General features: G+C 35.9%; 1 protein-coding gene across 1 annotated transcript in view; it reads right to left on the bottom strand.

Annotated features, from left to right (window-relative positions):
- Nucleotides 1–1857: 1857 nt before the first annotated feature.
- rad18 (RAD18 E3 ubiquitin protein ligase) overlaps nt 1858–27102 on the bottom strand; it is a 42401-nt gene continuing 17156 nt past the window's right edge. The window contains exons 10-13 of the mRNA XM_067458496.1: nt 20613–20735; nt 18061–18199; nt 9563–9609; nt 1858–1892 (exon numbers count right to left, since the gene is read on the bottom strand). Of these exons, the coding sequence (XP_067314597.1) occupies nt 9585–9609; nt 18061–18199; nt 20613–20735 (287 nt within the window). The 3' untranslated portion in view covers nt 1858–1892; nt 9563–9584. The remainder of the gene's footprint in view (nt 1893–9562; nt 9610–18060; nt 18200–20612; nt 20736–27102) is intronic.

The raw sequence follows: 27102 nt of genomic DNA, 5'->3' as shown, positions 1-27102 counted from the left end.
CACTAAAGATACCGAAACTCTAATCAATGCTTTAATAACCTCACGTCTTGACTATTGTAATTCGCTGCTTATTGGGCTTCCCGCTAAAACTATCGCTAGACTAGAATATGTAAAAAATTCTACTGCCAGAGTAATCCATCAAGTCAAAAAATCGGACCACATTACCCCTTTGCTCTATAATCTTCATTGGCAGAAATTGTTTATATCTCGATATGCTGATTCATTACGCTCGGAGGCTTCAGGGAGAAGTGTTTTGAAATTGGCAATCACTATGTAAGTCGTTATTTAGGGGTGCTTTTTGCACACAAAAACTATTCTTGTCACTTCATAAAATGATTGTAGAGGCACTGTAGTGTAATGGGCTTTGTAACGTCATCTTCAGTGCCTTTTAATTTTATGGGTCTTGAGAGAGGAAATGACATTGGTGTCAATGAAGGCCTTTCTGAGCCATCGGATTTCAACAAAAATATCTTCATTTGTGTTCTGAAGATGAACGGAGGTCTTACAGGTGTCGAATGATGTAAGTAATTAATGACAATTTTCATTTTTGGACGAACTAACCCAATTATTAGATTGTTTACAGTTGTTTTACATGAAAGCTTTCTGCCACAGAAAAAAAAGGTAATTTATATATCTAAAAGTTAAAGCTACACTGTGTAACTTTTTTAGTTTATTCTTAGCTAAAAACACTTAGTTCTTTCAAAAATGTATGTGCTCATTAATGTATATTTACTTCTTTCAAGTAATAAAGTATTCTCGTAAGTTTATAATATGCCACTGAAAATACATACAGGTGAGGGGTTCGAATGCTGGTCGCAATGTTGCCCCTCCATCTTGAAAGTACATTAGCCAAAGAGGGACATACGCATAAATTCAAGCATCGCCTTTTAACACTCGATGGCCGTTTCGAATGTGAAGAGGGGGATTGCCATGTTAATCTTGGACTAAATCGGCCACCGTAGGAGTTAAAAACGAAATCAGAATTGAGAGGAACAGAAACTAATATTCACTGGATGGTCATATACCTTTAGACCGCTAGATGGGGGAAAATATCTCACAGTGTAGCTTTAACTTCTCACAATTCTGACTTTTTTCTTGCAATTGTTGATTTACATCTCGCAATTCTGACTTTCTCAGATTTGTGAGCTATCGCAATTGCGAGTTATAAAGTCAGAATTGCGCGAGTTATAAATTCTGAACTGTGAGATTAACTGTCTTTTTACCTTTAGAATTGGACTTTATAATTTTGTATCTCACAATTCTGAGAAAAGAAGAAAGAATATAAAGTCAGCATTGAGATATAAAGGATCGCAATTATCTTTTAAAATGTTTTATTCAGTGGCGGACACAAGCAAGTTTTCTTTAAAAGGAAAAAACAGAAAAGAGAGAAATTAGACTTCTCCACCAAAGGACTGTTGCTCAAGACATCCTTTTCCTCTGGTTTAAAAGTAATTATTCACTCGGAAGAAAAGATGGCAGATTTCAAACGGCATGCTCCTGGTGAGTTCTGCATCAGTTGAGTAACTGCAGTTGAGATGAATAGGAATTCTAACAGATAGATTTCTTAAGGTATTTCTCCAGACATCCTTGAATTTTTATTATGTAATGACTTTTATATAATTTCGTATGAAATGAGGAACATACAACATATTACACAAGTCATTTTTGTTGTTTGTTTTATTGGAATATGAAGAAATGATATACATGATATGAAAATTATTGTACATGTTTGCAATGGAATTCATTCAGTTTTGATATTTGGATCACACATTCAGCTAAAATAAACGATTACTCTTTGTTACATAATAAACTAGGGATGTTTCTTCTCTGCGTCTTCAAACATGATCTCTATGGGAATGGACGTCTGAAGAGGAGACACTTGCTCACCGAGTCTAGAGAGAGAAATTCACATGTTTGAAATGGGTCCGTTTGGAACTATAGCAAAGCACAGGTTACATTGAGCAGAGATAAAAAGTGTAACAAAACAGCTGAGGTACAGATCTCTCCACTGAAAAGACGTTACTGCATAATCATTATTGTAGACTGTAAAAGATTTCCTCTACGATCAGTTGTATGAAAACTACAGGTCAAAGGCTAATGATGATAAAATAACTAAAGGCATTAGAGCAGCAGCATGGTGTCCACAGAGATGGTTGAGCCTGGAGAGAGAAATGAGGAAATAAAATTGCAATAGAACCTGCAACTGAAGCCGTTTCCTCTCTAAAGCTCACACAAAGACAATCATTCACTGAGCCCCTTGCTAATTTAGCCAGTTTGTCTTCAATTTGTGTTTAATGCCCCCCCGCAATACACCCACAGCACAACTTTTTTGCAATTAAAAAAAAAAAATAATTCAGCCAAGACGAGACTTCTGTCTCTCCATTTGCTCTATCTGCTTGACTGCTTTTTGCATAGGGTGCTGAAATTGAGAAAAATCATGATTATGCTAAGGAAATTAAGATTATGAGTCAGCTGTTAGCAGTTCAATAAAATGTCTAAAGAAATTAGGAATATAATAGACTTTGCACACAATCCTGTTAGCAATGGGAAAAAAACAGCATATCATTTCATAAAATTATGATACTCATGAAGTAACATTACTTGGACGCTACAGCATGGCTGGAAGGCAAGTTAATATTATTAAATTTTCTATTTTTTCACAAACCGTAATGTTGACCGCATTTGGTAAAGCTCATTCCTGTTACCAAATTAAAAAATAAATAAATAAATAAATAAATAAATAAAAACTTAGCTCCAAGAATGTTCTAGTTCACATCACTGCAGTTGCCATAAGCCTAATAGTCAGAAAGCTCATTCTGAGATTGCAGACAAATGCCTTTTCACAAACAAAATCAGATGAAGCCCAATTTCAGTGTGACCACTTTTTCTTAGGACTGGTAATTCCACTGCTTCTCAAGGACATGCTTTTATCATTTACAAGGACTCGTCTGCATTCACTTTCAAGTCAGTATGTACAGTGTCTCATTTACTGGAAAGGAAGTTTCTAAGCCAATTTCTCTTTGTCCATTCTGGTTAAGATCATCTCTTGTCTGCATAATATTCTATTTCTTTCCACAAGACCAGGTTTTCTTACATAATAAATTCTTTAAAAAAATTTAAAGAATTTTTTCTTTTTTCTTTATTCCCCCCCATCCCACCGCCCCCCGAACAGAATCTCCTCCTTTAGCCGGAAATGATTTAATGCCGAAGCTATTTCAAAGAGAAACGCAAACAATGTGCCACATATGCTATCGCGAAATTACAAAAATAGGGGGTCTGCAATACTACAGAGGGCCATACTTTTTTTATTTGAACTAACTAAATATTATTTTCAACCACAAGCAAAGTTAAGCTCAAGTTCAGCTAAATGTGTCAACACAAAAAGATTACATAAAATTAAAAGCACATGTATATTAACCTGTATGTAAATTATTTTAATGGCTGTTATAAATATATTTATAATGGCTATATAGCAGTTATTTTCATTTAACCAGCACGTAAATTATATATAAAAAACAAATTATGACCTCAAGGTGTCATTGGCCTTAAAATAACAGGTGACCGGACTTAAACGATAATGAATGAACCCTGCATAACAGATTAAAAACGTTGTAAAGTGTGGGAAGCCCCCTGAATATTAACCCGAATGCAGCCCTTTCCTATCCAGTTCTTCTAATACTCAATGTACTCAAATACAAAATCTGAATGATAAATTGGAATAGTTGCAAAGATGATGATGACTACTGACTCCATTCAAACAGGTAAAGAGATCCAGTGTTCAATGACAGATGCATCAAACGTTTCACGACCAAGTGATTTTTTAAGGAACTAAGAGGGTTAAAGCAATGCTTTTTAATATACTCAAGCTATAGATGCCAAAAGGCAGCCTTTGGGATAAGCTTAACAAACCAGCAAAGAATGAGAAAAATGCAATAGGTTCTTTGCAGGTTCTGGTTTATGATTCTGGATTAATGAATGACATTGGAAACGACTTATCCAAACATCCAATGATCCTAATATCTTCCAGATCAGATCTTAACAAACGGAACTAATTGATTCGCCTCGTCTGAAATGGAGGAGCTTTCAGATGGCTTCATAGCTTGAACACAAGCCAATGCGCGTCAAGGACCTTCACTGTCAAAAGGGTACTGCAAGTTTGGACAATGCATAAACGTGAACATCCCCAATGGCTTTTTCTGGGAAGTGTTACTCAGTATGGGGCAGAAACAGTGCATATGATGCACATAAATAATCGGGAACATAGTATGCGTCAACAAAGAGTACAATGGCAAAAAGTGATGGTTCAAGGTTGCATGTTGAACAAGTTTTTTATACAAGTTTATAAAAAAGGGAGTGAATGTGAAAGAGACAGCTCTTTAAACACTCCATAGCTGTCCATAGGGAGACAATATCAGATGAAGAGGCTGCCTGAAATGTTTCACTCAAAAGTCAAAATGACAAAAACTGTGGCACTTGTCCTAGATTAAACTAACTTTAAAGAAAATGTAATTCTAGTTATGACAGGGGTCTCCAACAGTCCATGCAAACACTCCAGGAGAACTAAATTATGTCTGGAAAGGAAATATTAAAACACAATATTAGGTTAATTTTGACCAAAGCTTAGATTAAGAAGTCAAATGTATAATACAATTTTAAATACACTACTGTTTAAATGGTTGGGCTCAGTAAGATTTTTACAGTAAAAACTGTGATATTTTAATAACCGTTTAATTTAATATGATACAGGTTTCTGCTCCAATCTCTCTTCCCATGGGATGGGAGCAAAAAGGTCCCAAACAAAAAGGTTGAAGACCCCCTGAGATATGGAAATTGACTCGGTTGGATGCCGAGAGCAAAATGTGCGGGATTTGATGCTACTCAAATAAACCAGCTTCATCCCTTCTTTATGTCCCTGCAAAAAGATTTATGGTATATCAATTAAGCAGGAGCTGGGCCTGCAGATAAGCCTTCTGAGAGCCATAGAAGAAATATTTTATTTAGAAGAAATATTTGATCCATATGCTTAATGAGAAAAACACAAACAAATCAGTCCTTTCAGTCTCCTGTTTCATGAATCACACAAAATGCTCGAGAAGCAGTGAGTGACACTGAGCGCTTGCTTACGTCTCCCAAAGCAGCCAGTTCAAAAGGAGAATGAATGACATCGCCTGGGACACAAAGGCAGCCGTATGTCTTGATGAAGGTTTAACCAAACAGAGATTGAGTAGGGGGATTTGTTGCGTTTCATAAACAATGACGAGGGCGTTAAAAGGACAATCTATTTTGGAAACTTAACATCTTTCAACATTCTTGTGTTTGGGAACAGGCTGTAAGAAACAGATATGAGATAAAATTTCATTCTGAGAGAAAACTAAAACAGCTGAGAATTTAATGCGCAAATCTTTCATCTTAGTTTTAAAGTTTAAGCTAGATCCTTAAATTCTGATTGAAGAAAATTAGGCCCTTATTATAACAATATGCTACAGGTTAAAGCTTATAAATTATGACAGAGGATAGTCGAGTTGCATGTTTGGTATTGGTTTGGGTGGTTCTCATATGCAATTCAAGTATTTTACTTAGTAGATTCATGTAAATTGGGATTTAGCCTGGCCTACCTTAGATTAAAGCTAAGATCGGGCTAAAAAAAAAATCAAGCCTGACCCACCCGAGCCCGTGCACATGTTAAAACTAACATTGATCAACTAAAATGAGCTGATAACATTGCCGTTTTCTCCAGAGCGACTGTACAGCTGAATCAAATTTTGTTGCTACATTTTTCTGTTTAACACTGTGAACACGCTGCTTTGAAACAATTTTCATTGTAAAAGCGCTAAATAAATAAAGTTGACTTGACTTTATTATTTTTGACTCAATAATCCACAGTATGTATGTATGTATATATATATATATATATATATATATATATATATATATATATATATATATATATATATATATATATATATATATATATATATATATATATATATATATATACATATACTAATATATAATAACAATCCCTTTAACTAAATATTTTATACATCAATCTGTAGTATGATTAACCTTATTTGAATTGCTTATGTCAAGCATTTTAAGCGGCTAAATGTGGTTGGGTTATTACAAGCAAGCAATTGTTGGTTGGATTAGGGATTCTTTCCCTGTAAACAAGCCTTTTCTGAAACATATGTTGATGAGCTGCACTACAAAATATCAGAGATCTCCACCATCCAGGAACATACAAAAGACATAAAAACAGTGCAATATCACCATCCGGTCAGTTCTGGACAAAACTTCTCTTATATGCGCGGAAATTAAACCTTGACTTTACTATCATGTATAAATAGATTCTAATGAGAAAGTATGTCTGCTAAATATGCTCCATTTCACTCACAAAGTTCTGAGAGCATCTCCCGCAAATAACAAATGAATGAGGTCAGATGTTGGTTGAGTGCCAGCACAAAGGTCTGCTAATCCTTTGTAAATGTTAGTCATAAGAAAACTGGATTTAAGAACAAACTATGATTTATTGACATTCCATCACATGACATCTACATGGATTAATACTGATATTGATTCTTTAAATCCAAGAGCACCGACTTCAATATTTAGAGCCTGAGGAATTTCTGTAAACAGTGAAACGCAACAGATACTTTTTTATCTGGTCAAGAAAACAGATGTCCTGGTGGTAGGCCAGCTAACCTTAATGTCATGTCTGACATAACACTATCCCAATGTGTTACAAATTCAATTTTCCATAGCACATTTATAAAAAGTCCTGAGGTGGATCCTCATGGTGGGCTTTTGGGTAATAGGTGGGTGTGTGCTGTCTCTAGACAGAACTGAACTAGAAAGAGAGCAGCTACTGCCCAAATCTCTTATCCCCCAGTGAGTGGCTCTTAGTGGGGGGGGCACTACTCAATCAAAGAAGAGCAATCTCTTGCTGAAAGAAGGCCTTACACAGTCCAGATGTGTTGGAACTACAGAGATACAAACCAAGCCAACAACAACTAGCTAGAGTCTAGGTCTTCATTAGATGACAGTGAATGCAGGGATTTTTGTGGCACAACATCCAGTCAAAGAACAGACCGCATGTTTATTGCTGAAAGTAGCAAAAACTAAGCATGGGAAAATCAGCACTGCTTTACTGAAATTAAGTGTCTGAGACTAAAGTCAGAGCAGAATATTCAACAAGAAAATGAGACATGATATTCTTCATTAAAGGGTTAGTTCGCAATTTAAATTTTTTTTTAAAATTAGTCCATGATTTACTCACTCATCCTAGGTTTATATTCTTCTTTTAGACAAATAAAATAGAGCAGTTATAAAATGGATAGATGCACTTTTATTGACTTCAAAAATGACCCAACAGTCACTGCCATTATAGTTTGGAGAGTTTGGAAGAGCCAGGACTTTTTTAATAACTCCGACTGTATTCATCTGAACTTCATTCATTAATTAAAAAATGTCATACAGGTCCTTCTCAAAAAATTAGCATAGGTGATAAAAGTTCATTATTTTCCATAATGTAATGATAAAAAATAAACTTTCATATATTTAAGATTCATTGCACACCAACTGAAATATTTCAGGTCTTTTATTGTTTTAATACTGATGATTTTGGCATCCAGCTCATGAAAACCCCAAATTCCTATCTCAAAAAAATAGCATATCATGAAAAGGTCTCTAAACGAGCTATTAACCTAATCATCTGAATCAACTAATTAACTCTAAACACCTGCAAAAGATTCCTGAGGCTTTTAAAAACTCCCAGCCTGGTTCATTACTCAAAACCGCAATCATGGGTAAGACTGCCGACCCGACACTGTCCAGAAGGCCATCATTGACACGCTCAAGCGAGAGGGTCAGACACAGAAAGAAATTTCTGAACGAATAGGCTGTTCCCAGAGTGCTGTATCAAGGCACCTCAGTGGGAAGTCTGTGGGAAGGAAAAAGTGTGGCAAAAAACGCTGCACGACGAGAAGAGGTGACCAGACCCTGAGGAAGATTGTGGAGAAGGACCAATTCCAGACATTGGGGGACCTGCGGAAGCAGTGGACTGAGTCTGGAGTATGAACATCCAGAGCCACCGTGCACAGGCGTGTGCAGGAAATGGGCTACAGGTGCCGCATTCCCCAGGTCATGCCACTTTTGAACCAGAAACAGCGGCAGAAGCGCCTGACCTGGGCTACAGAGAAGCAGCACTGGACTGTTGCTTAAATTTTGCATGTCATTCGGAAATCAAGGTGCCAGAGTCTGGAGGAAGACTGGGGAGAAGGAAATGCCAAAATGCCTGAAGTCCAGTGTCAAGTACCCACAGTCAGTGATGGTCTGGGGTGCCATGTCAGCTGCTGGTGTTGGTCCACTGTGTTTTATCAAGGGCAGGGTCAATGCAGCAAGCTATCAGGAGATTTTGGAGCACTTCATGCTTCCATCTGCTGAAAAGCTTTATGGAGATGAAGATTTCGTTTTTCAGCACGACCTGGCACCTGCTCACAGTGCCAAAACCACTGGTAAATGGTTTACTGACCATGGTATTACTGTGCTTAATTGGCCTGCCAACTCTCCTGACCTGAACCCCATAGAGAATCTGTCGGATATTGTGAAGAGAAAGTTGAGAGACGCAAGACCCAACACTCTGGATGAGCTTAAGGCCGCTATCGAAGCATCCTGGGCCTCCAGAACACCTCAGCAGTGCCACAGGCTGATCGCCTCCATGCCACGCCGCATTGAAGCAGTCATTTCTGCAAAAGGATTCCCGACCAATATTGAGTGCATAACTGAACATAATTATTTGAAGGCTGACATTTTTGTATTAAAAACACTTTTCTTTTATTGGTCGGATGAAATATTCTAATTTTTTTAGATAGGAATTTTGGGTTTTCATGGGCTGTATGCCAAAATCATCAGTATTAAAACAATAAAAGACCTGAAATATTTCAGTTGGTGTGCAATGAATCTAAAATATGAAAGTTTAATTTTTATCATTACATTATGGAAAATAATTAACTTTTATCACATAGGCTAATTTTTTGAGAAGGACCTGTATACACCTCGGATGACTTGATGGTGAGTAAATCATTGGCTAATTTTCATTGTAGGGTTAGTATGATTTTTATGTTTTTGAAAGAAGTCTTGTGTTCATCAAGGCATTTATTTGTCAAAAAAATACAGTAAAAAAATCCTTCTAATAGCAAAGCTCAATTTTCAGCATCATTACTCCAGTCTTCAGTGTCAAATGATCCTTCAGAAATCATTCTAATATGCTGATTTGCTGCTCAAGAAACATATTATATAATCATCAGTATTGAAAACCATTGTGCTGATTATGAATGGTTTCATTGTAATTTTTTATAAATTTAAAACAAAACAAAAAACCTTCTGACCACAAACTTTTGAATAGTAGCATCAGTCAAATATATCCGGGGGATATTTTACATTACTTACATTATGAAGAAGAATTTATAGAAATATTAGGAAATAACCTGTTATAATGAATTGTGCACAAATAATTGTATTTGAGTCCATGAAGTCATTATTTTGTAAGTGAAGAGTTACTTACTAGAGTAGCTGCTGCCATGTCTTCAACAGAAAATATCAGAGATGGAGCTGAATTAAAAGACAGAAGAAAAAGGAAAAAAAGCTGTTAATATTTCATATATTTCAAGGCTCTTAACAGGTCTACTAAAAAACATTGTGGGTTGGGGGAATGCCATTACAAACAATATAATAGATGACTTCCACTGTCAAATACATTCATATAAACTCGCCTGCTTGGTGTGGAACATATTTTTGTGTTTATGTTAAAAAGCTTTCCAAGGCATAATGTGATTATGTGTTTGTTTTAATGATATTCTGCTCTAAAGCCTCAGAGGTTTAATTGTATTTTAGATGTTGTAGGAAATCGAAGAATCCAATTAGGAATAAAGCGATACAATCTATGGTTCACTCTCAACAAGGAGATATCTACATTCAGATTCATTCATAATATGCCAGAATTATTTGCATTTTGACTTAGACTGGAAAATGGCCATATTTTATTATTCTACATAGCCCCACTTGCATAAAAAAGCTGGAAAAATTATCCTAGACAAGCATGATGTTACATGATATTTTTAAGATTGAGGATGCCGTCAAAATCATTTTGAAGAGGTATAGACACAGTTGACAATGAGGTGTCTTCTGAACGCATGTGCTCCACATTTAGAAATATTGTGATTCTGCAGGCATGAGCATAATTGTGAGACACTAGAAGTGACGATAATTTAAGTCGAGTCACAAGGCCCTGTCACTGCTGTGCTTTGGTCCCAACTCTGCTTGAGAAATGATTACAGGAATGTTCTCTGCTGATGAAAAGCATGGGGGTGACAACAAACCAGCCATCTGTCATATAGGAAGTGCGGAAATTGTGAAGCTGGAGGCAGTGATGGAAAGGGGGGAGCACTGACACGGGGGGAATTGGTTGCAAAGGAGGAAGTAGGAAATAAGGGGGGGCGGAGGGCATTATTATAAAAACAGCAATCGAGCCTCCTGTCATCCCTGACTTTAATTATGATTTTTTTATATATATACACAAAAACTGTGATAACAAAAACTAGTAAGCAATTGCTAAATGCAACATATTGCTGAATAAGCCAACCAGTGGTCACAATACATTTTGTGCTCCATTTACTTTTATTCTTACACAAGTATGAGAGAAGGAATAAAATAGAACTTTGACCTCAAATATCTTAAAAAAAAAAAAAAACGAAAACAAATATATTGCAGTCAAAATTAGTGCATTAGCACCCATGATTAATTTGTACAAATATTTAATTCAATTAAAGCAGCATCTGTTTTTTTTGTTTTTTTTTTCATTTTGTTGAGTATTTTCATAAGAGCAGTCTTAAATGAGTTAAATAACGACTTGAACTTGAACCAAGAGTTTAGAGAAAATGAGATGCAGCGCATCAGATCTAGCCTGGATGCCAGCCGAACCTAGCCCCGCCCACAATTTTTTTTAGGTCGGGCAGTTCGGTCTGGCATTGCTCCATAGAGGAGTAATGATCTCCGAACAGAAACTGTTCGGACCAATGAAATCATCAGGGCGGGCTTTAGACGATGACGGACAGATAATCAACAGTAACGTAATCATGCACGTCATCAAAGGGGCTTGGATTATATTTGTTCGAATCCTAAACGGAGAGCTTGTTTGTATATGCATTCACCTTCATAATTTCTCTCAAAGATGATGATCATGCTGGGTAAGTACTCTGTGTATCATTAAATTCTTTTATTTTTTTACAACACCGGCTAAGATCGTTTATTCCAGCGCGTGTGCAGACAGGGTTGTTTGTTTTTACAACAAAATCCGCCAACTACTAGTCCTAAACAATAGCTTCTCGGGGGGTTCTCCGGGGGAAAAATGGTGTTTGGGGGGTAAAATGTGTGTGATTTTGGTGAGATTGCCTGCTAAAATTCACACCCATGGGTCTATATATCACATAATAGTCGCTTCCTTCAACCCTTGGACATAGAAAACAACCGCAAAAAAAAACTTGGACTTGGCAACACAGTGCATTTGAACTCTGTTGACATTTGACAATGCGTTGCTTCGTTGCTCTGATTGGTTGTAGATCTGTCCAATTGAGGTCTTTCCTGGTTCGGTTGAAACCCGCCTCATAATAACAGCCCAATGGAGCAGTTTCAGACTCATATTCAGACTAGAATTGAGTATGACCACCTCAGGCTACATCAGATCTGCGTAATGTTCGGCAGCAGCAGATCCTAAAGGAACAGCAGCCACTAAGGTTGTCTGTCATTTATGTTATTAACATAATAAAGGTAACAGAAAATTGTACCTTGTTATTCTATATTTACTTTATTTATGCAGTGCAGACAACTGAATAACTATTCAATTTCTGAATATTTCCAACCTGTTAGACAAGAAGAAAGGGCACAAGTAAACTTTACATTTATTTATATGGGTTTATGTGAAGGTTGTTTTAAGTTTATTTGAAATTGATATAGATTTCAATTATACCATTATGTTCAATGTCTATCATTAATGTTTAAAAAAAAAAAATTTTCAGAGACCAGATAAGTAACAGTTTTAATATCCGTGATACTAGCCTTCATAAAAAGATGCCAAAAAATATTTTAAATGTACTGTCTTTAAGTTATCATTAAGTTATTAAGTATCTAAATTAATTTGGATTGTAACCATGAAATGACAATAAAAAAATATTGAAAACAGATGTACAGAAACATTTTCTTTATAATCGATTGACAGCAGTAATTAAAACACAATAATAATACTAAAGGACGAGTAGGTGTGTTTTAATTAAATTAAAATGATTTATCCTCGTTTAACCGCTTTTTCACCAGACAGATACTTAAAAATAGCCAAATATCCAACAAAAATCTGACAGAGGTAATAATGATATCAATAACTAATGTCAATGACGTTTGAGCCAATGCGCTACCGTTTAACTTTATTCACTGTAAAAACCATCTAAACAGAGATTAAAAGCATTAATTCTGAACAACTGCATTAAAAAAAAATGGTAACAGCTTTTAGAAACATAAGCTGTTTGTTATTTACCATCATTATACATAATGGTTATTAATTGAAATCATTGGTTTAACTGCAGGCTAACACATCTTTAAACATTCAAGATCAAGGAAATTAGTTACACAGAATTTATCAAGATGATTTAGTGGAAGAGGGAACCAAAAAAAAGAGAGGGAGCCACATGTATCAAAGGGATTTACAAAACCACAACAAGGCCACCACACACATCTGTTTCTGCCCTGAATAAGAAGAACGGGATGTAATACATTCTGTCACAATTTAAACCAAAGTTTATTTTAGATTCAGGGATCAAGTAGACCCAGAAGAGCTAAGAATAATGTTCACCAAATGTACAATTTACTAAAGGTCTACACGACAGCCATTTTCTATACAGGATAATTACTTTCTATATTTCTACTGATCAAATACAAAACGTTTAAGTTATTAAAGCAAAAACGGGGCCAGATAAAAATAATTAACTCAGAAATTGATTGTTTGCCTTTCACTCAAATTGATATGCTAATAACAGAATAATTATATTACCCAAAGACCACAAAAAAATGTTAAGGTGTCATTTTCCTGCTGAACCACAGGACACACAGAGGTCACAGCACCACTGAAACTTCAAAGGAGAAAGACTTCAAAACCTCTTTCTACCTGCAGAATTTTGATTGGTTCTACACCTATGAATCATCTCAATGTCACAGTTCAACAAAAGCACTCAAATACATAACTTCAGGGTGAATAAATGTCACAAAGCAGATCAACTCATCCTATGAAGCTGGGATTTCAGACTCTTACAACAATCAGATACAAAACAATCAAAACCTTTTTAAAGGGAGAAAAAAAATGTATCATTTGATTAAACTTTTTCTGAAAAAGACTTCAATTGTAAGAACAGAGCTTTTACAAAGAGAGAAAAGTTGAAATGTAAAACAAAACATAGGACTTGCCCCATTAGAATAGAGCTTTAACGCTGACTTTTTGGGATCCCCCAGAGTTAGATAAACCCATACATACCCTTCTCATCTCCGTGCGTGCCATAACTGACTGACGCACCCACTGCTAGCCTAGCACAGAGACTGGAGGTAAAAACCATCGTGCCACTGCACTCATGGTATGGCAGCAAAGTTCATGGATTATACAGGAATGAGAGAATAGTTCTTAGCTATATCGGTCTAGAAAATCGCAACTTCTCATTTTCTGTCGGCCTTAGTACACAATGTAACTATAAACATCACAACATGTAAATAGGAAAATGTTGGCATTATTTTGCCACTTGTTGAGCAGTAGGCTAGGTGGAGTCGTTTACCTCCAGTCTCTGTGCTAAGCTAGCGGTGGGAGCGTAAGTCAGAGTTATGGCACGCATAGAGATGAAAATGTATGTATGGACTTAACTCTGGGGGAATAAGCTAAAATCCCAAAACGTCAGTGTGTTCCTTTAAGTATTTTTACAGCATTTGCTCAAAATGTCAGGACGCAGAGTACTAATGAAAAGGACAGTATCTAGAAAAAAAATATGCTGTTCGTGGTCTGCAATATTTTAACAAGCATATACAAACTAATCCCTAGAATACAAGAACCATCCATGCGAATAAGCTCCTAGTATCAGTTAATTACCCAGAGGGCAAAAGCAGAACACCATCCATCCCAAGACTTCAGTAGGAGCTGCAGCTGTGACCCTGTAATAGATCTGATCTCATCATCTCTGATTTGTATCCTTACACTAGTGGAGCTGCCAATGTTGATGAATTGATGGATCGCTATCAGCCTAACTATCAGACACTAGCTGATGTGAAAAACAGCTAAATGTGTAAGATCACACATTACATTATATATCCATAACATATAGATTCAGTTGGTGAGCTAACTAAAAACAGCAATTTCGGTGAAACAATCAACTCACTTCCTAAAAACACAATGATGCACATCTGTTACTGGAGGCCTTTTAAAAATGAATAAAACAAATACATCAAATTATAGCACCCTTGAGCACATAACACGTGCAACAACATTACAATTACATTAATCTCCATGTGCGAGTTTAATGAATGCTGTGTCCCCTACCAAAGGCAACATGCACAGTCAAGCAATGAGGGACACTTAACAGAGTAAACAAGTGAGTATTCATTTTTTTCAGTTTAAATGTCAAAGATTATTCAACCTCAGTTGTAAACTCTTTACAAAGGTTACATTCTTCTAATTCCCTCCATGACCAACTTAATTCTTAAGACGAGTATGACCTGGCATTAATGTTCTTAAGAAATCTGGTTAAAAGTTATTAGCACACCGACTACATTTTCAGTCAAACAAACACATAATGAAACAACCCCATCTAATGAACTTCATCACACATTCTAAACCATTTAACTTTAACATTGGAACCACAACAAATTACAGCACTGCACCAAAATATAACACCATTAAAAATGGATGTGTAAATGACTTATGGCCAGGGCATTGTTTAGCAATGTGCAGCAGCTGCTCACTTTGAAAGTGTAAAGAGCATTTTGAGTGTCACAAAGAACAGCGTAGTCAAAAATGCATCTTTTAATGCACACTAAAAACACAGAAGGACAGAAGTGCGTTATTCAAGTGTAAACAGTCAGTTTTTCAGTTAAGGTAAAAAAGTGGAAAACAACTTTTCATTATTACATCTGTAGCCTAATGTAACTAATGCAGCCGAACGGAGTTGCCATTGTTATGTATTCATTATACAGGCCATTAATAAAATGTCAAATCATTTCAGTAAAAAAAAAAAAAAAAAAGTTACCAGTATTGACAAGAATAAATGAAAAAATGAATTTTGACTGCTACTTGTATCAGCAACTGAAAATGTGATTGTAACCCTAGTTTGGAGCAGAAATTGGAAGTGCCAAAACATCTAAAACAATGTTGATGCCATTGATCACATCATCAAGGATATTTGAAGCTATGTAAATGGAAAGTTGTCTTTAATGCCTGAAATTCCTTAACATCCTAGTTTACTTTTTATAAGTATGAATTTTTATCAGTAGATTCAGGGAAAAGGATGCCTTAACAGTATCTAAAACCCCATTTTTTAAATTAATGCCAGGCTGATGTGCCCTAAAAAGCTTGTTTTTGTAAAATCTGTAATGTGGCACAGCTTGAATCCAAAATGCATCACCGTGACCAATTTATAACTGGACAACAGCCACTGAAGCTCTCATAGGAAAAATACTTATATTTAACACTTTATTATTTCCTCCACTCAATGCATTTAAGCATTTGATACTTTAGAAAAAAATGTATACTATTTTATTTGTAATTGATGGCAGTACCATTACGCTGCTATATTTCTTTCTGAGTTCAAATATTCTTGTTTCTGTTTTTGTTGTAAAAAAAATATATATATTTTCAAACTATTTTCAAAAAGCAAAGTTAATGCAATAATTTTCAACATCAGAACAAAATTACTCTGAATAGATCCTAATGAGAAAAGCAACAAGAAGCTCTCAATCACCTAAACATAAAAGTATGTGAAAGCCTGTGAGATTCAAACAATTCTCAGAATCCATTTCCTCAGTGACTGACAGGTTCTTTTCTGCCAAAGTTAACATCCCACACCTTGACCTAAACAGCTCACAGGATGATTACAGAGCAAAAGACCTGTCAATATTGCTTTAAAAACAGCAGGAAATTGGCTAATTTGCTCGGAGAGAGGAAGTGAGCCAATGAAAAATCGTGCAAGCAACTCAGGAACAGAGCATAGAAAGGGCACTGGAAATAATTTAGAATGTTTCCACACCTGAACGTATCCTCAATCGCAGGATTCCAATAACAGTGATATTTAATACTAGAGATGTGGATGTATGTCGATTTTGAAGTGGACTAGATAAAGAAAGGTAGGGAGGGAGGAACTGCCCTCAGATTGTTGTCGAATGGTATTAATTTCATCGCACAATCCAAGACAAATCAAAGCCCAAAGATCTATTGAAATGGCTAAATGAAATGCATACTTGTTATCAAGACCACATTTAGGTGTATAACTAACAGAGTAAGAATAACAAAAATAAAAATGAAAAGACAGGACCTTGACTAAAAAACAAAGGAAAAAAATCATAATAATTAAGCTCCTCTGACTGAATTTAAACTGAATAATTAGTAATGTTGTAATAAGTTATGATGAATGACTGTATAAAGACAGATCTTCCCCACAAAATCTCTCCACATGAAAATAAATGATCAAATGCATGATTTAAAAGTGCATGTATTTACACAATACTTTCCTTGCAAACAGTATGCATTTATACATACATGCATACACACGTGTGTGTGAGTGTGTGTGTGTGTGTGTGTGTATACCTACATGCATACGTGTGTGTGTGTGTGTGTGTGTGTGTGTCTCTCTCTCTCTCTCTCTCTCTGTGGGAATGTTGGAACACAAATGTGTATAATGGCATAGCTATGACATAGGTATTACAAGGAGAGGGTGAAATATGAGGACATTACCCATGTCCCCACTTTTCAAAAGGCTTATAAATCATACAGGATGAGTTTTTTTCAGAAAGTAAAAATGCAGAATGTTTCCTGTGATGGGTAGGTTTAGGGGTAGGGGCAGTGTAAGGGGATAGAAAATACGGTTTGTACTGTATAAAAACCATTACGCCTATGGAATGTCCCCACATTTCAAAAAACAAATGTGTGCGTGCGTGCATCTATTTTGCAAGTTGCATTATAGTACATACATAATCACCCGCATATTGGTGATTCCTTAGTTATTTTTGTTATTGACGTTTTAATCAGGCTACTTGTCCGGTCTGGCAAGTAAAATTATTTTAGAACAAATCTTTCTCTCTTTAGCTCTTTACATTTTGCACGTTAGTTAGTTCCCATCACGTGACAATCGAGTGCAGCAAAAGGGAATAGACACTTTAAAGTTAAGAGTGTGAAGATGAACTTTAATTGTATTTAAATTTATATATAATTTTTTTAACAAAACAGCTGGTTCTGCATGCTGATCTAGATCAGGGACTAGATTACATTAAATACATTTGCTAAATGTGCTAATAATATATATATATATATATATATATATATATATATATATATATATAATTTTATATCTATACATACACATACATACATTAATACATTAATGGCTAAAACACATTGGAAGACAAAAAGCTTAGAAATTTAGTACGAGTTTTCATGCTTCTTGTTTAAAGGGATAGGTCACCCAAAATGAAAATTCTCATGCTTTACTAACCCTCATGTTATTCAAAACAAAAAACATATGAAGAACTTTTTTTTATATTTGTTATATTTCAATATATTGAGTTATTTTTTTGCTGAAGACAATGTGACTAAAATTGTTCCACAGAACATCATCATTTGTGTTAAGCAGGAGAAAGTCATACAGGTTTGAAACAAAAAGACAGAATAAAAGACAGAATTTCACTTTTTTGGTGAACTATCCCCTTATTGACCACCTATAATTAGTCCAAATACAAGGGTGGAAATGGTTTGCTTTCAAACAGAAGTACCTGCTGACTGACACTTCGCTGATTGTAGGGCTTGGTGATCTTGATGGAGGCTCAATTACCCCATCCATCGGTTCACTCTTTACCTTCAGCAGTGTAGAAACAAGAGGCTGAGGAGTGTTCTGAATTCTGCCGTTTGCACCTGTTGCAAAGACATGGAAGAAGAAAAAATGCATGTCAGTTATGTACACACCAAAAGAATACAATAATGTGTAAAAGTTTTATGAAATAAGCCCCTTAAAAAAAAAAAAAAAAAAAAAAAAAAGTCAAGTAGATGTAGTCAGGGTTCAGAATTCCTCAACGAGGGACAATTGTGAGTAAAAGAAAAGCCACTCTAACAAAGGTCTGTGCTTCACATGATACATATTATCGATACACACCCTATGTAATGTATTTTTTGGTAAATACGTTTTTGGAAAATTCTGAAAAAGATATTGTTGTAATAAATCAACACCTCAGAAATCAATTTTTGGACATAATCTTTACTAGAGAACTGACAATTCCAAAATCCATTGCAACAAATCCCGATTTTGCTGTAACTGACTGATAAAGAGATAACTAACCCAGACTGCCAAGTCGTATAATTCTAAACTTTTAACTGCTTATTGACTCTGAAGCCCATCTATAAAGCCATTAATGCCTTGGTGATAACAGCACGAGGCTGGCATCTTATCATCAGAGTAGGCGATGGGTCTACAGGCTCGTGTTTACTGGAAATGCACAAAAGAACTTGTGTTTCAAACAGTGCTTATGTGTGCGTTAAGGAAATGGGCTGTACATAATAACACTGTCAGTGTCTTTTTTTCTGCATACATCAAATGTACAAAACGTTGTGTCATATTGACTGTCATATTGATCATATAGTGTCGTATCATACTTTCACTCATTTATCGAGTAATATGGTCCAAGATTCAATGTCTTTGCTGGAAAAAGTATGTGACCCTTTTCTTTGGGAGCAGGAATAATGAAACCAAGTGCTTCAATAAACTTTGGAAAGGTCCAGCACATAAGATTGGAGCAATTTCTTTTTTTCCATTCCTCAATACAACACTGCTTTTTCTCAGTGATGTTGGGCTTCCTGTGTCAGCTCACAGAAGTGACACCTTAGCAACCCCCTCTAAAAAATTGGTACAATGCAGAATTTATATTTCCAGCAATAATGGCAAGTCATTGTGATTCAGAAACTGCAAAGCAGCCCCTAATTAAACCGTCACCACCTTGTTTCACTTGTTATAAAATTATATATAATGCAAGTTTGTTTTGCTATAATTGGGTCCCCGGTGCATCTATCAACCCAAAAAACGTGAAAAAGGATAAACCAGCAACTTTGTTGGTAAGCCTTTTTCTGCAAGCATGTGAAAAAACGAGCTGCTCAGATTTCTCTCCCCTTCTGACGCAGCAGCTCATTTGCTCACATGCAAAAACAGCCTGTTCTTGACTGTAGTCAGAAATGGGCATTTACAACATGGATTTATTTATAAATGTGAGGTATTTTAACACCTTAAGCCCTGAAGGTATTTTTAGAGTTGTTTTGTCTAAATGACATACACAAATGTAAAGACTCATAACTCAAACTATAGCAAAAATAGTCCAAATGTAGGGATCATTTGTTAGAACACTTTATTTATATTTTTAGAAAAAATAAATTGTATTACATTTTTGACATTCTAAGGATGAGAAACTGCTGATAAAAGACAGCTGATAGTTTTTTTAATTTTATTTTTAACAAATTTCTTATTTGGCATGAAATCTTTTTTGGTGATTTTTTGGAAATGTCTTTATATGTGGTCTGCATCTGGATGAATTGTGGGGTGATAGTATAAGGTAATCAAAAGTGACAGCATTTTGAACAAAGATATTTAAAACTCAAACACACAATTTGACACACAAATTTAAAGAATTTAAAAACTCCAAAACTATAGCAAGGAGAGTCAAAATGTCTCAAAATATTATTTTAAAGCTCAGAAGCTTAGCTTTTCAATGTATCTTGCATTTTGATGAACTCTTAACGAGTGCTGAATTATTCCTCTAAAACGGAGTGTACCGCCGACAGCCGCCACCTAGTTGCGAAAAAAATGTGCTGTGCTGCTTTTCCTGCGTTATACCTTAATGGGGGAAATCAGATTATGGTGACTTTGGTCTCTTTTTAATCGTGAGAGCCATTTTCAAAGATTTGACCATGTTTCATAAAGTTACAAGCCTAAACGCGACTTTAAGGCTATATCTGTTTACTTAGTTCATGTGCGTCTGTTAGGTATTATGGTGACTTTGGGTTCTTTTTAATCGTGAGTATCTGCTGTAAGTAACAATGTGCCATTTTTTTAGTGTTTCATGAAGGTACGAGTGAAAAATGCCACGTGAATGCCAGTATATCATTATATTATTTACATATGGTTCTTACATAACTTACAAAAACTAGCTAAGCGGAAACTTCAGAGACACATTCTGGGGACACCTGAGACTTAAATTACATCTTGTAAAAATGGACAAAATAGGTCCCCCCTTAAAGTAACATACTTAAGCACAATCTGAAAAGAGACTGAGTACAATGGGACCTTTGGAGTCTGTCTCTTCTGTTGACATGCCCTCTTCTTGTTTGGTCTGTGCTCTCTTGGACGTCTCCAGACGACCTCTGACCTGGGCAACCAATCGGGAAAATTCGCTACTGTGCTGCTTCCCTAAGAAAAAGAATTAAAAGGCAGAGAAGCAGCGTTTAGTACTAACTTCAGCTGTATTTTATAAATAAGTATAAAAGTATAAGAGATACGGTTATTTTTAAACAATTTCTGAATCGTGAAAAATAAGCATTCTATATGCCAAAGAATATTTCAGGAGGCAAATCATTATTAGCTTTAATAAAAGATTAATTAAGACATTTTTTACAATACGTTTTGCAATAGCAAAATACAATCTGATGAATAAGATCAGGAACATGTATAGAATGAAATTAGGTGAATATTTTATGCTGACTTTATAATTTAACCTATTAATCCTGGAATATTCCTTCATTTTTGTATGTACAAACTACATAAATGTCAAAATTGACTAATAGACATAAAAAGAAAATCTGAATGCAACTCGTACTGAAAAATGATAGTGGATTATACTTCAATCTTAGCTTTCTCTTCTAACAGAGAATGAATCCTGCCATGGAAAATAACAGTAACTCTGAAAGCGCTGGCACAACAAGGCAGCTGCACAATCAATGTAGTGGCGAAAACCAACAGAAGCAGATGAAAGGTCATGTGGCCTGGTTTTAAAATCACGTCAGCCAAAAGACCCAAGAAGAGATCAGCTGAAATAATGACGACTGAAGAACTGCAGGAGAAAAGATCCAAAGATATCCAGCACAGCTCACATTCACATAAGCACGTTGATTTTAAACAACAGCACACCCTGACATGCATCTGTGTCTGATTTTATAACTGCATATGAATCCTGTTTCTATTCCTACACTATTTGATATAAGTGAATAGGCCTAAGGGCTAAATTGATCAGATTTACATTCTATCCTCAGCACAAACACATGTAATAAGGTTGCCATTTGTGAATTCAAGGGGAGATATGTATTTTCACATACAACAATTTTGTCCAGCAGGGCAAAATTTTGTCCTGTTAGACTGCAATAGATTTAGACATTAAAACTGAAAAAAACTTGCAACATTACTCATATAAATGTTATTTTAACTCAACAACACTGTTGTTACTCACTGAAAACGTGGCCACAATCTTAATTATACATGTATTAGTCATAGGCTTTGTGGCAAGGTAGCTGGATATTTGTTCTAACTGCTCAAAGTCCATTTTGGCAATTCATTTAGAAACCCTATTTAGTGCCATTTTTCACAAAACAATTACTAAATAGGGAACTTTATCACATGAATAATGACTTGTTGACTGTAGTCAACTGTTGGAGCAATTACTGCCTTTTTATGTGGGCAAAGCTTCAGAAACAAAACCTTAAAGTGAGGAATCCAAGAAGAAATAATTTCCCAAACCAAAAACCATTACAGAAAAAAAAACAAGTTCCCCACAAAAACAAGTTCCCCAGAGAACCTATGGTGATACACTTTAGGATAAACCTACAAATTGACACCATGCCTAATCAGCTCTATTTATTCATTCGTCAAAATTAGTAAAAAAATAAATAAATAATAAATACATTTCAGATAATTAAGTTGATTCGAATGATTAAAATTGCCATCTCCAATTTCGTCATCTTGTAATTTTTCATTTTTAACTTGTTTGACACTGTTTTGAGCATTTGTACATCCTGTATTTTGAATATATGAAAATGCACAATTATGTAGCATGCTGTACCATGCTGAGTTGATTATCTGCTGTTGATTAACTGATGCACCGCAATGTTTTAACACGCTGTGCATGATGTAGAGCTTAATAAAAGTTAACCCAAGCCATGTCACCAACCAGCTGTATTTGATCTCTGTCTCCTCTTGCATAAGTTACTCTTAGGCTGAAGACACTCGGTAAACAAATGACACTACTCTTTTTCCAGAGCAAACACCATTTTATATTGTGAAAAAACGCCATCATATCAAACAGCCAGTTATTAAATGGATTTTTTTTTGATATAGTAAGAAAAGTCTGCTACACACTCCAAAAAGTTGGAACAGAGGCAAAATAAAGTGAAAAGCTTGTAGAATATCCAGGTTAACCTCAAGAAGCAGATGAATGGCTATTTGTCAGCAGCCATATCACCCTGTAACCCAAGACTGGTTTCCCACTGAAGCTAAGCAGGGCTGAGCCTGGTCAGTACCTGGACGGGAGACCTCCTGGGAAAACTAGGCTGCTGGTAGAGGTGTTAGTGAGGCCAGCAGGGGGCGCTCACCCTGTGGTCTGTGTGGTTCCTAACGCCCCTGTATAGTGATGGGGACACTGTAGTGTCAAAGAGCACCATGCTTCGGGTGGGACATTAAAACGAGGTTCTAACTCTCTGTGGACATTAAAAATACCAGGATGTCCTTTGATAAAAGAGTAGGGGTGTAACCTCAGCATCCTGGCCAAATTTGCCCATTGGCCTCTGTCCATCATGGCCTCCTAATCATCCCCATAAGAGTGGCTTCATCACTTTAGTTCACTCAAAAATGAAAATTCTGTCAATAATTACTTACCCTAATGTCATTCGACACCGTAAGACTTTCATCTTCATCCAGACGTTCATCTTCGGAACACAAAGATATTTTTCGATGGCTCAGAAAAGCCTTCATTGACACCAATGTCATTTCCTCTCTCAAGACCCATAAAGGCACTAAAGACGTCGTTACAAAGCCCATCTCACTGCAGTGGCTCTAAGATCAGTTTATGAATCGACGAGAATAGTTTTTGTGCGCACGACATAGTGATGGGCCGATTTCAAAACAAAGATTCGAACGGTTATGAATCAGAGTATCGATTCATGATTCAGATGTCCAATGTCACGTGATTTCAGTTTGACCCGCGATCTGAATCAACACTCTGATTAATAACCGTCTGAGTCTTCGTTTTGAAATCGGCCCATCACTATACAAGTCGTTATTTCGGCGCAAAATTTTAAGCACAAAAACTATTCTCGTCGCTTCATAAAATGATTGTAGAGCCACTGTAGTGAGATGGGCTTTGTAACGATGTCTTAAGTGCCTTTATGGGTCTTGAGAGAGGAAATGATATTGGTGTCAATGAAGGCCTTTCTGAGCCATCAGATTTCAACAAAAATATCTTCATTTGTGTTCTGAAGATGAACAGAGGTCTTACGGGTGTTGAACGACATTAGGGTAAGTAATTAATGACAGCATTTTCATTTTTGACTGAACTAAACCTTTAAGCTGGTGTGTGTTGAGCGTTCTGGCGCAATATGGCTGCCGTCACATCATCCAGGTGGATGCTGCACTTTGGTGGTGGTTGAGGAGATTCCCCGCTTCAATATGTAAAGCGCTTTGAGTGCCTAGAACAGCGCTATATAAATGTAACTATTATATTTATTTATTATTATGAATTGGTAATAGCCAGGTGAGTATTGTGATTGAGTGTAAATGAACACCTCAGTTTTTGCGAGGGAAGATGGGTCATGGCTCATCACTTTTGAATCAAATATCATGAGAATTGTCAAACAATTAAAAACAATAAAATAAAATAAATCACATTTGTAAATTCAAGATTGAAAAGAATTTAGGTCTTTCATCACCTAGCACACATAATATTGTGAAAAGATTCAGGGAATCCAGAGAAATCTCCATCCGTGTAGGGCAAGTAAGGAAAGGATTCACAATTGAATGTGCATGACATTTGAGCCCTCAGTCAACTTTTCAGATGTTTTCTAGGAAAAACAGACATTGAGTCCTCAGTCTCAAAGATAAAAAGGACCATCCAGACTTTCATCAGCAACAGGTACAAAAGCAAACATCTGCCATGGTATGGGGGTGCATCAATGCAAATGGCAAGGGTGACTTGCATATATTAGGATTTAATGGCATCAAGATGACATCTTTCCTGGGAGGCAAGATGATGCCAGGCCTTATTCAGCATGTGCTACATCAGAGATGTTTCTAGACACTACACCGTAGAAGGGTTGTGCTCGACTGCCTGCAGTTCAGATCTGTCCTATATTGAAAATGGATGGCCCATCATGAAAAGGAGAATCAGACAACGATGACCACAGACTGTTGAGCAGCTGTCTTGCATCAGGCAAAATTGGGTAAAAATTCCACCTACAAATAGTATCCTCAAATCCCAAACATTGAATAATTGTAATTAAAAAAAAGTTGATGTGACAGCTGTAAACATGCCTCTGTCACAACTTTTTTGGAGTGTGTTGCAGCCATTAAAACCAAAATTGGTTTATATTTACAAAATACACGTTGGTCAGTGAAAACTTTGAAAATCCTTTTTTTGTACTTTTGTCAGTTTCATAAATGCTAAAGAGAATTAACACAAATCACAGATACTTGATTTTATTGCATTTCACAAGATGTCCCATTTTTTCTGGATTTGAGGTTGGAGAACTACAACTAAAAGAAGCAGTGATCTATGGATAGCTACCACAGCCTACTTTATAATGCTACAGCCCTTTTAACCTGAAAGCATTGAAGCATTATAGAAAGCTAATGGATAGCTTTCTCCTGCTATTTCAGACCTCCAGACCTATTCAGACCCATTTCAGAGAAAGAAAAAAACCTTCACAGCAGATCTTGAATTTAAGTTCTTATTTGGTCAACATTAACATCCTGAAACAAATACTAAGAAGTGGGTGAAGTGTTACTGTGTTATAAGACTCAAGACACATTGTGTCATACTCGGGACACTTAGAAAACTCGCTCCTTCATGGAAAACTAAAATTATTTACTCTGGAAAAAAGCAGGAACAAATCTGATAATGGCCAGTCATGCGACAAGCTCTTGAGTTTAGTATCTTTGTTTATCTATGTTATAACAAAGGCATAAACAAAAAGGATTACAAGTGTAATGACTAGCAGAATCATCTATAAACAATGATATGGTGTAAAAACTAAACAGACTCTGCATCAGAATCATCCAACAAAATAAAACTCTCCATGCAATGCATATGTGCCAAAATTGTAAACGCATGTACAAAAAAAAAGAAAAAAAAAAGATCACTGCTCTGTTGTTTTTCATTTACTCATTTCTGCCAGACAGAGTGGAGATGGTTGGGGTGAATATGGGTAAATAAAAGTTATAATCCAATATGTATGTGCATTTTCAAGAGAGGAAAAAAAGAATGTGCATCCTTGTAAATGCACAGCCTCTAGTAGAAAGGACATTAAAATATTGCCCCAAATATTTTAATTGGGTTTCTCTATTCGTATGGTGTTTACACATTCAGTTTTAAAGAATGTCATCATGGTCAATCTGTGTTTGAATGGCAAACATATGCGGTCTCATTTCGAAGGCTGCATCCTCCAAAGGTCATATTTGAAGGCTGCATACGTCATCGAGGTGGTCTCATTTGAGAAAACTTATTTAGATTGCAAAATAACTTACGAAATTTTACACCTCGCAAGGAATAACCATCACAGTTATTTTTCTTAAGATCCTTGATGACGTATGCAGCCTTCCAAATGAGACGCAGCTATGGTTTATTAGTGGTTACATTTTGTTTAATATAAAATGTGTATAAAATGTATTTATTCAAACATCCATGAAACTAAATACAAATTAATAAAAGAATAATAAATAAATGGATATATCACTGAATAAAATATTCATACATATTTGATCTGTTGCTTAAAGGCGAACTTTTGTTTCAATATTTAAAGGGTTAGTTTACCTAAAAATGAAAATGCTGTCATTAATTACTTACCCTAATGTCGTTCGAACCCCGTAATACCTCCGTTCATCTTCAGAACACAAATGAAGATATTTTTGTTGAAATCCGATGGCTCAGAAAGGCCTTCATTGACACCAACGTCATTTCCTCTCAAGACCCATAAAGGCACTAAAGATGACGTTACAAAGCCCATCTCACTACAGTGGTCCTACAATCATTTTATGAAGCAACGAAAATAGTTTTTGTGCGGGGGGAAAAATGTAAATAATGACTTGCGTATATAGAAAAGTTCCGATTTCAAAACAAAGCTTCAAACCATAATGAATCAGTGTATCGATTCATGATTCGGATCGCCAAAGTCATGATTTCAGCAGTTTGACACCCGATCCAAACAATGAAGGCCTTTCTAAGCCATCGGATTTCAACAAAAATATCTTAATTTGTGTTCCCTGAATTTGAGGTCTTAGGGGTGTTGAATGACATGAGGGTGAGTAATTAATGACAGAATTTTCATTTTTGGGTGAACTAACCTCATAAGATGAATCTATAGTATAGAAAAGCTAGATTTCTAGGTGTGTGTGTCTTATTCACCCCGTGTCATTTCCCCAGTAAAAGGACACTCCATGAGGCTGGTGAATCATCAAGCCCTTTTGATGATTAATAATCAGGAGTTTATCTCACCATGGCTCTATTTATAGAACCCCTCTGTGCTGCGCATCAATATTTCAGCATCGTGTCTCAGACATCACAGTCTGGCTTCACTAA

The sequence above is a fragment of the Pseudorasbora parva genome, chromosome 12 (genome assembly GCF_024679245.1).
Source record: "Pseudorasbora parva isolate DD20220531a chromosome 12, ASM2467924v1, whole genome shotgun sequence".
Classification (NCBI taxonomy): Eukaryota; Metazoa; Chordata; class Actinopteri; order Cypriniformes; family Gobionidae; genus Pseudorasbora; species Pseudorasbora parva.
Note: the sequence above shows the minus strand (reverse complement) of the source record. Positions and strands in the feature narration are given on the sequence as shown.